This window comes from Sesamum indicum, linkage group LG1 (assembly GCF_000512975.1).
Source record: "Sesamum indicum cultivar Zhongzhi No. 13 linkage group LG1, S_indicum_v1.0, whole genome shotgun sequence".
In the NCBI taxonomy this organism is placed as follows: Eukaryota; Viridiplantae; Streptophyta; class Magnoliopsida; order Lamiales; family Pedaliaceae; genus Sesamum; species Sesamum indicum.
This window is the reverse complement of record NC_026145.1, coordinates 7,375,728-7,386,604: the sequence shown is the minus strand read 5'-3', so window position 1 is coordinate 7,386,604 and position 10,877 is coordinate 7,375,728. Positions and strand designations below refer to the sequence as shown.

At 35.0% G+C, this 10,877-nt stretch overlaps 2 protein-coding genes across 6 annotated transcripts; one reads left to right on the top strand and one right to left on the bottom strand.

Annotated features, from left to right (window-relative positions):
• LOC105157824 lies at window positions 669-5,784 on the top strand. Of its 3 annotated transcripts, none has more exons than XM_011074330.2 (6): window positions 669-829; window positions 1,199-1,306; window positions 3,569-4,918; window positions 4,995-5,063; window positions 5,162-5,360; window positions 5,506-5,784. In XM_011074330.2, exons 2-6 carry the CDS (start codon window positions 1,304-1,306, stop codon window positions 5,574-5,576), a joined length of 1,692 nt encoding a protein of 563 aa, XP_011072632.1. In that variant the 5' UTR covers window positions 669-829; window positions 1,199-1,303; the 3' UTR covers window positions 5,577-5,784. The 3 variants fall into 3 exon arrangements, with proteins under 3 accessions (XP_011072632.1, XP_011072619.1, XP_011072638.1); XM_011074317.2 differs by having other exon boundaries at window positions 3,560-4,918; XM_011074336.2 differs by having other exon boundaries at window positions 3,560-4,918; window positions 5,162-5,392.
• LOC105157811 (WAT1-related protein At2g39510) lies at window positions 6,440-8,772 on the bottom strand. 3 transcript variants are annotated; one of them, XM_011074296.2, is made up of 7 exons: window positions 8,496-8,772; window positions 8,347-8,409; window positions 8,066-8,182; window positions 7,499-7,751; window positions 7,244-7,426; window positions 6,982-7,133; window positions 6,440-6,867 (listed from the first exon to the last, which is right to left on the bottom strand). In XM_011074296.2, the coding sequence occupies exons 1-7, from the start codon at window positions 8,681-8,683 to the stop codon at window positions 6,663-6,665; spliced, it is 1,161 nt and encodes a 386-aa protein (XP_011072598.1). In that variant the 5' UTR covers window positions 8,684-8,772; the 3' UTR covers window positions 6,440-6,662. The 3 variants fall into 3 exon arrangements, with proteins under 3 accessions (XP_011072598.1, XP_020547878.1, XP_011072605.1); XM_020692219.1 differs by having other exon boundaries at window positions 7,244-7,390; XM_011074303.2 differs by having other exon boundaries at window positions 7,244-7,405; window positions 8,496-8,771.

Below are 10,877 nucleotides of genomic sequence, written 5' to 3'. Positions count from 1 at the left end.
CCACTTTAGAATCAAATCAAGGGTCTCTTTCTTGACCAAAAAGTTTTGAGATGTGAACATAAAACCTGAATCCCAATTCAATTTTTAGTAAGTAGCATGATATTTTATTTGTCAAAAATTAGGTCAATCCATAAAATTTGAAATAAAATTATTCAAAATTTAGACCGTTCAGTGAGTAAATATGAAACCTCAGCAGCATAAACATGACCTGGTTGGCGCATTACAACCACCTACTATTCTGTGTGCCCTATCACCGTTCATCTGCAATTAATGAATTTGGTACATACGATTAGCTGACCTCCGAATCTTATTACACCCTCTCATGCACCCTATTTAACTCATTCTTATCTGTTGCTGCAATCCCTCTTTTCTCATTTTCATTACAAGATTATTAGCACTGTAAAGGGTCCTCTGCGCCAATCACAACGTAACAGAACCAATTGGAAGTCTACGCGTGTGACTGTGATTAGCTGTATGTAATCTCTCACGCAATGTGATTATTCCAATGGTAGGCGCGTTCGCAGTGGATTGATTCCCTTAATCATCGTGTGAGTGAATTGTGGCCGTGGATTTCTGCACTCGTTCCACGTGGAGAAAAAGCAGCGAGGAATTATGGTGTGCCCGCGTCGTAGTGGATCAGTCGTCTCAGTTTAAAACCTCGTTCACTGTCGCTGAGAGTAGAGTGTGGTGTTTTTTCGCACTTTCTGCAGAATTTATAATAATAAAATATTGTTATTCAAAAAACCCAAAAGCGTTTCGGTTTCTTCTCCGGCGTGGGGTTGCCGGAAAAACTGGCCGCCGATCAGTGTACATTAATTCTCAGGAGGAGGTAAAGAATCTTTTACTCAAGCAGAAAGTGAATGACAAGAACTAAGACTCTTTTGTTGCTTATGGGTGCGGCTCCATTTTCTTAGGGTTACGGCTTAACTCCATTTTGAGAAAATCTATTTGATTCTGAGTCTCATTGTTCATTCATTGCATGTAAATGTTTCCAATGTATGCGTTGTTACAGTTTTGAAAATAATTGAATTTGGGGGGTGGGGATAAAAGTTCTGTTGGGTGGGACTGAGTTTTTTAGGTTGAAACGATGTTGGTTTTGCGGAATCATTGAAAGCGATCCTTGATTCTGGTTTCTTGTTTGGATGTTTAAATTAAGCAGTTATTTTTCTGACCTTAATTCTTTTTATTGCATGGGCAGCCAGCCATGGTCTGAGGCAGGAGGATGAAGTTATCTGGAATTTTCTTTTCTAATGGGAGTTCATCAGTGAGCTGAGATATCTGTGTTTGAAGCTACAGTTGAAAAATGGTAAAGCTCTTTCTATGATTTTAGGAACATCAATTCAAAATTTGATTAATTGTTTAAGGGCTTCATTTGTTTGGTTGGCTTTTCTTATGCTGTGTGAAAATTGGTCATGTGATACTTTTGTGGGTGATTCATTTCTTAAATTAATCTTTGTTCATCTTATTCAGGTATATTAATCTGCAACCTTTTGACCCTCATTGTTGAATTGAGTACTCAAAAATTTATTCTGCATCTTTTTCTGTTTTCTTTTTTTTTTTTTATTGTATATAGTTTGAGTGTATGTGTAACAGTGTAAGCATATTTGTGTGTATCTTTGTGTTATATGCTTTTGTGTATTGATGAACTTTGAAATGGTTGCACAAGGATGGTGCTTGTAATTGGATCAAATTTTTAACTTTTCTACACCATGTATGTGTTTTTGTTCTATATTGATCACGGTCGCCCTAGCAATGCGACATGGTGGACGTACTTGCATGTGTGTGTGTCGCACATGTGTGCGTGCAAGTAATTTACGTAGATGCAGATCTGTACACAGTTACGATCTGCTGCGTATATTTTATGCTGAGGGAATTGTCCTTTTTAAGAATATTTATTGTGGATTCATCGCTTCGGATTCGTTTGCCACTCAATCATTTTGGAAAAAAGTATATCGACCTAATCGTATCAACAGTGATGATTAAAAACCCAATTATGTGGGGTCCATACATATTTTGTTAGAGTTTTAAGAAAAACCAAAATTCTAACGGTAGTGTGAACTCTACTCTTGTTCCCCGATCATCAGGCTTTTTTCATTAACTATGCATCCGCTAGACTCAACAATTAATTGTTTATGCACGTGATTAATGCGCCATTAATTAAGAGTGTCTAGTAGAAATTTAGTTATTTTGTTTGAGCAGCAAACAATGTCATTCAAGAATGTCTAGTAGAAATTAGTCTGTTAATTATTTATCAATTATGTAAGAAGGTAATAATCTGTAAACATTTTCACATCTTTCAAGTGATTCTTTAGGATTTACTTGTTTTAATTCTTTCGACATTTGTGTGCAGTATTCTGCCGTGCATTATCTTTCTCATTGTTAGTGCTACCAGTGAGTGATAACCCTATCAAGATTTAGTACCACAACATTCACGTGGCAAATAGACATACGATTAAGAAATGGCATTATTACTTTATTAAATTGGGGAACTTAGCATAGAACAATTTCTGCTGAACATAAATTTGATTTGACCATAAAAGCGAAAACAAATTTGCCTATAAAGAAAAGGAATCATGATAAAACCTTTTAGAATAGTGTTTGCTTGTATGTTCATATGCATAAATCAGAATGATACATGTTCAGGACGTATGTACATAAATGTGCATGTACACAAGCACTTCATCTGCCTCACGTGAAGCTCATTAGACAATGATATTGTTCATTTTGTACTGAATTCCTCCATCATTTCCCTGTTATGTTCTACCAAAGATGCAAATGTTTTTAAAGGGAGATGGTTTTTCTTCCTTAATGCATTCATTGACCACATTGAGTTGTTCAATGCAGAAACCCAACATTTCCTACATAAACATTGCTTTGGACTTTTTTAGGGTCTACATTTTACCTCAATAACTGTGTATGGAAATATGTCGCTATCTGTTGAAAGAAAGCTGATTTGTTTCATATGCAAGATGTTTATTTTCTAATCTGTTCTACGTGTCCTGAATTTACATGTTACATAGTACAATCTATGTCTGTGGTCACCTAAAGTCTAATGTCAGCGCACCAAAATGTACCTAAACAGACACATATAGGACTTCACCACCCATGATCATTAAGTTTGAATTTGTATATAGTATGTCGACATTCAAATGAAGTAATTGTGTCTAAGTAAAAGAAATGAAATATGGCTACTGAATTGATTGTCAACCACTGATCGAACATTCAAATTCAGAAAAACATGCTTCACAACCATCATACATTATCCTCATTGAAGTTTTCTTGATGCTCTTTTGCTTAGTTGATGTCCAATTTATTTCTTTTTGTGCATGTGCCTATTTACATACGGATACCATATAATGTCCATTAAATAGTATTTACTGCTCCAATTAGTGATTGTCTAGTGCCTGCTATTTTTAGCCACTTAACTTGCCCAAGATGATTTCCTACCCTAAACTCCTAGAAAGAACTCATGTGCCGGGTACAAGGTCTGCTTTACTAATTTGCTGCTGTTGTTAGTTTTTGCATTAATCTGAAATATATGCTCCCATGGTGTTGCCAGTCTTTTCAGAACAACAGTATTTGGTTGCCCAATGGCTCTGGTTCTCTGGTTAATGGAGAGATATGTTATGACGCTTCAACGAGAGTGGAGCAAAAACGTGGTCATCAGTGGATTGCAGATCCTTCTGAGCAAGATTTATTTTTCAACAAGAAGCAAGCAATTGGATCTGTTAATGAAACTTCAGGACCGGCAGTTGTAGATGGCTCTTTATGGCGTGATGGTTCCAGTTCTCGGTCAGCAGGTCAAACAGGTGACCGCCTGTTCAGCCCCAAGCCTGTCAGGAGTTTGAATGTTTCTGATAAGAATATCCCCTCCATTATTTCTTCAGCAATGAATATGGAAAAGAAAGGGTTTCAGAATCAATTTGGAAATGATTCTTCGATTTGTTTAACCATGTCTCATGCAGTGGAAGATCCTTTGTGTGCGAATGCTGGGCTTAGAAAAGTCAAAGTCAATGAGGTAAGGATGTCAGAGAATTGCTTGCCTGAGTTTGTGGGGAGTTCCTTCTGCATTGGAGACAAGGATAAAGGAATTAGCAGCACATTTCAGAGAACTGGTAGTAACATGTTTCTTGGACCTACTTATAATACCGCTGATGGAAATGCTATTTCAATGGATCCCGCCTTCGGTAAGATAGACAAAAATTTTATGTCAGTTGGACAGGCATCCAGCACGAGAGATGGCAATTTTATGCTTGCCAATCCATACTACAGCGGGATAGATAACAATGTCCTGTCCATTGGTCAGGCCTTCAGCAGAGGGAATTACAATATTAATACTGTAGAAGGGCAATATGAAAAGGAAAGTGGCAACTTCATGTCAATTGGTCCTACCCACAGCAAGGGCCATGAGAGTTTCTTTGCGATGGACCCTTTCTACAATAGAGTAAATGAGACGTTCGTGGCTGCAGGTTCCACTTATAAAGGGGACGCAAATATTGCCCTTCGGAGTCAGCAGGATGCTACTGTTGTATCATTAGGTGCTCTGTACAATAAAGAGAACTCAAGCATCCTACCAATGGTTGAAAACTCTAGGAAGGGTGAACAAACTACAATATCTTTTGGAGGCTTTGAGGATAATCCTGAGAGGGATCACTCTAGTCAGCTTATAAGCTATAACGCTTTGCTAGATCAATCCTCTGGTCAATCTTCAGGGGCGTTGGTACAGAAAGATTCTGGAGAGCAGCTAAGTGTGAATGTTCTCTCAGCAGGCACTTCAAGGACAGATGGTGCACACAAGAATAAGGAGCAGAAGACAAAGAAAGGATCATCAAATAACTTCCCTTCAAATGTTAAAAGTTTATTATCCACTGGCATACTTGATGGGGTTCCAGTGAAGTATGTTTCTTGGTCAAGAGAGGTGAAGTCAGATGTTCCTTTCTTTTCCATTCTGTTGAAGCCTTTTTATCTTGACCATAGAACATTTGTGCTTGCAGAAAAATCTTCGAGGAGTGGTCAAAGGGACTGGTTACCTGTGCAGCTGCCAGGATTGCAAGCTTAACAAGGTCAATGTTTTCAATGTCTACCGATGGTAGTTTACTGAGTGTTTTAAGGCAGAATAACCTCTCCTGCTAAAATTGTCTTCCTGACTTGCCCTGTACAGGTCATCAATGCTTATGAGTTTGAGCGTCATGCTGGTTGCAAGACCAAACACCCAAATAACCATATCTACTTTGAGAATGGGAAGACAATTTATGCAGTGGTCCAAGAACTGAAGAGTACCCCTCAGGACAAGCTTTTTGAAGTGATGCAAAATGTGGCCGGATCTCCTGTCAATCAGAAGAACTTCAACACTTGGAAAGGTGAGTTCTCTCGTTCTCCATCCTTGATCTAGGTAAGGAAAATGATGTCTTTTTATTCCCTGAATGATAATCATTCATATAAATTCATTAATGTCTTTTTCGTTTTCTCCTCTGACTATTCTTTGTTATTCATTTTCATCCTTAGCATCATACCAAGCTGCAACCCGTGAACTTCAACGTATTTATGGGCAAGATGAAACGGTCGTGCCATCTTGATATGCCATTTCTCCTGTGTCAACAACGTTGGTTGATAACTGTTGTCGCCTAGCTAGTAGACAGGACAGTAGGCAAAAAAACATTATCTTTTGGAACATTACTTTTGTCAGGCATCATTAATTCTGATCTGTAATATTGATGCTTAACTTGTTTGAACATCTCAGTTTTAGCTTTCTTCAATATATTTTGTCTGTGCTTGCCGTTTAAATGTCTGAATCAAGTACATTTTGCTTAATCTTTGGTGCATCACATCCCCTTTTGCTGTACACAATCACATGTTCTTCTTGAATTAATTACATGTGATCTTAGTTCCTTGGCATGAGATTGAACTGGGCAGGTGCAAATTTTAGATCTGTGATATGTCTGCTTCTATTGAATATATCTTCTGCTGGTAGACTGATACTGTATTTTCCTGAACTGGTTATAGTTAGGTTTAAGATCACTACTGATTTTGGATAGAGATTGATGCTTTTATTAGTGGAGCTTGTAACCCTTTCTTTGATTTCAACATCAAATGAGTTGGGAAACATTGGTGTCTTGAGCATTTTAATGTTAAAATTTTTTCACCTCTATGGCCTCACATGGATAATGGTGATATCATTCATGTCAATTCTTGAAAATATACATGTAGCTGTCTAATATATGTACAAAAAGTAACAAGGGAGAGAGTTGTTGGTTGAAGTCAAGTCCCTCATGGTGGTGTTTTGAATTCTACAATTTGTTCAAAGTTGGTAGAAATCATAGTACATTGTTGGAACTGTACTTGGAGGAGGGGACAAGTCAACAGTATTACTAGTAAACCGGCAGAAAATTCTGTTATAGTAGATTTGAACCGGATTTGAATAGTTTTAGAGAGAGTCAAATATTTAAGCCGTATTTTGGTAACATTAATTAGTAAGAAATCCCTGAAGTTTCTACTGAATGCTAGTGATGAACAAGCGAAATGACTAAACTGCCATTCATTCACTGAAAATCATAGCTGAGATTTGTAGGGAAGGGATGATATTAACAAATTCAAAATTTCATGAATGATTTTGAAAAAAAAATCAAACTTAGATTTTGAATCTTCCCACATAGGACAGCAACTTAAACAACATTATCACATGATATTGCCTTGGAGACATCTGATTGGTTATCTTTTGAGGCATTTGTAGATGAATTTGTAGCTGATCCCTGCTTCTCAACAACCATCTCTGATTGGGCGTTCAAGGTCAAAGATTCTTTCTTGTCCTTAGCCTTACCCCATATAAATAGGTACAGCCCAACAACAATCACAATAGCTCCACTCACCCTGCAATTTTACCTTATTTATTACCTCATCCAATACATTTAAATATAAAACAATAATTAAATATATATCCCCACATTCATTAGTTCAAGAGGATTATAATGCAAAATTACGTACTTGCCCACGTCCAACTGCTCAGCTAAAATGAAAGAACTCATCACTGCCACAAACACCATACTCAGAGGATTAAATGATGTCGCAAAAACCGGCCCTTTTTCCTTACTCACAACTCCTGCAACATAGTAAGTAATTCCAGAACCTACTAGCCCCTGCATCATCATTATTTCCTTGTAAAATATCAAGACATATTTTTTAAAATAATAACTATATATAACAACAACAACAATAATATCTGAAAATAAAACATCGACCGACTTACGCTATAAACATAAGCTAGAAGTTTGGTGTCCCCTCTTATAGTCCAGATTGCGGTGTTGCTCTTTTCGGCCACAAGAGTGAGCGCAGTCCCTTGCAGCGCTCCGCCCATGCATATCAGAGCGGTCAGGGAAAGTCCAGCCGGATACGACTTCAACGTGATTGCCTGTAAATAAGTTAATTTCTTCTGTATATCCCTAGTTATATTATAACATTTTTTAAAAAAAATAAAAGAAGGGAAGAGTAAATAGATAGACACCTGAAGAATGTAAAAGATAGACCAACAGAAACAACCAGCTGTGATCATGAGAGCTCCTCTGACTGGATTTTGGTGGGAATTTGCATCAGCATCAGCAGCAGTGAGTTGAGAATTTATGTGACTGTGTCTGGTCCAAGGTAGTCCAATGATAGATCCTCTTACAAGAGTCATAATCATGGCTCCACTCACTGTCACTAAGGTTCCTGCAACCTTTGCCTGGCTTGACCACCTTTTAATATTCACTCTTTCAAGCCTGCATTAACACAACTGTGCGTATTTAGGTCTTTGACAATGATTTTATCGTAAAGTATTGTCAATTCTGAATATATTTAACTGTTCCACGTTAAAATTATATAGTTTTGACACAAAGAATAACGTGGGAAGTCTTAAAACATATACGTTATTATTACTCTCTCGTCTCTATTTAATGTAAGATGATAGTGGTGTATATAAACCGAATTATATATATTGGGTTCATGTTGGTGAGGTGTAGAAAGTAAAGAAAGAGTGAAAACTTAAAATAGGGAAATGAAAACATTCTAAGACAGGAGTGTGGTGTTTAATTACCCGAGTGCCCAAGCTAATAAAAAGGTTATGGCAGGAAGAACATTGCACATTGCCGATGCAAAAGTTGCCGTTGTGTATTTCATTCCAGCATAGTACAAGTTCTGATCTATGACAGGCCTGTATATAACATCAACACATGCATACATAAATCAGTTCTTACAACCACCAAAATTCATAGGAATTAACATTTTCGAACGTGTGGGTCCCATATATAACACTCATAAGATCCCACCTCTCATAGAACCCACATCATCAAGAGAGAGAGAGAGAGAGAGAATTACTCCAACAAGGCAAGCAGTACTATCTTGTAGAAAATGGAGAAGGTCATTCGTGGCCTGATTTTCCTGTTGAGACAACAAAACCATGAGAGAGAAACTTCCAACTCCACACAGACAGCAGAGACATGAGAGAGAGAAACAACATTAAAAACCTTTCTAATACTAAGGCAAAAGGCGCCATTACAACTGTGGCGACAATATTCCTGTAAACTGAAAACGTGTAATGGCTCATCCCATGATTCAGAGCAGACTTTGCGATTATTGCAGAACCCGTCGAACCAAACTGCAGCATAATCACAGCCAAATACGGCTTTGCTTTCCTCAAAAACTTCGAATCCATTTCTGATCTTGATTGCTTCCCTCTCAGTTTCTTGCTCTACCGTATTTATATATGCATATATGCATTTCCATGCATTGATCTCCTCCTCATGATATATATATAGATATAAATGTATGTATATATATATATATGTATACATATACATAATGTATGTATATAATTATACGTACATAATGTGTGTGGTTTCCTGTGAGGGAACTAGAGAGCAATTGGAATACGGAAGCACAGTTCTGAAACAATGGATTCCCCTACACGTAAGAAAAGTTCAAATTTTTGGAAGTGAAAGATGGAAAGAAGCTTTAATTTGTTAAAATATGGGAAAAAAAAAAAAGAAGAATGGATTGTTTAATTAGGTTTTTAATTATAAACTCTTTGTTATAAGAAAAAATACATACAAAACAGACTGATTTTTTTTTAATTTCAAATTTTATTTAATATATGCATATAAAAAATTTACTATATATCAACTACAATTTTATTGGCTTTGGAACAATATTCATGCTAAATAATTATTATTAATTATGATTAAATCAAATTTGATATAAAAACTTAGGTTATCCATTATGAAAAGTATTTTTTGCTACGACTTTTAGTCATAACAAATATTTTAGCCATACTTGTAAAAACCACAGGTCAACACTTGGTCTGACTATTTACTATGGTTATTTATCTGTAACAATAATAATTAGACATGATTAAATATTAAATATTTTCTAATATATGTATTTAGAAACTATGTCATCTACTTTAGTAAAAAAAAAAAAAATCACATATGCAGTATATATATATATTAAATAAAATAAAAAAATATAATAAAATTTGAAATAAAAAATTGAATTCAAATATACATATATATATATATATTTATGACTGGAAAAATAAAACAATCAACTAAAAATCGATTGGACTCGATCGATTACAAGGTGAAAATTGTGTTGAGTTTGATGTTTAGCATAAAAGGCAAGGTTGAGTTTTTTTTTTTTTTTTTCCTCTCTGTTTTTGATAAATATTGTAAAATTTATTTCCAACTCGATTTAATTAATTGATTAATTAAAGAATAATAATAATATATACATATATAGTAATTTCAAGTTAATGAAGAGAAGCCATGGTTTAATGTTTTGTTTTCAGGATGTGTTTCTAATTATTAGATAATATTATTTAAAAGTATTCATTTCACAACTAAAAGATTTGTTAAAAGGGTGAATAGCAATTTATCCTCTGTGATATTGAAAATGAGCACATTATCTCCCTATGAAAAAATTATAGCAATTTATCCCCCGATACTTTGAAGCAATTTACCTCCTTCTATAGGGAGGTAAATTGCTTCATTTAAAAATCATAGGAGGGTAAATTGTTGTATTTTAAAAAATACAGGGAGGTAAATCGCTATTTGTTTTTTCATAAAGGGGTAATTTGCTCATTTGCGATATCACAAGGGGTTGCTTGCATTTTTTCCTTTGTTAAAATTAAATAATAGTGAAATATTAATTGGTCATTTAATTTGAGCATATAGTACATGCAACTAGACTTGGGAATAAAGTTTTAAATATTCCTTAAATAAAATATTTATAATAATGGACTTATTTAACTTATATTAAAGAATTTATTCATCAAATCAACTTTACATACAGTTATGGAACTCAATAATAATAATAATAATAATAATTCAAATTGAGCTTTCAATAAAAAGTCTGATTACCTCATCCAAATTAGTAACATCCACACACAAAAATTCCATCACTTGGTGGAAAATATATTAAAGAAATTCCCATATGTCTGCTACATATATATAATTAAGTAGTAGCTGTCCTAATGAGAAAACACTTGGAAAGAACTATGACACATTCATTGCTACCATTTTTGACTTTGTCTGTAAACTTATATTTTTATGACATTAGGTTCAGATTGACTTTGATAGATTTTACAAATATTGGGACTCATGTAAAATTTTAAATTAATGAAAAAAAGAATGATCAGTCGGACCTGAATTAATTAAAAAAAATAAAATTTATATCTTTAGTCTAGTGAAAAATGCGTAACTGATTTAGATGGTTTTCATATATTAATGTTAAATTATTCTCGTTTAAGAATATGTATCAGAATCAGATCAATCAAGAATTGGTATTGGGTCCGGATCTCATTGCCACTCATTTATGAAAGAAAGGTTTCATGACGTACATGGTTTGCCCGT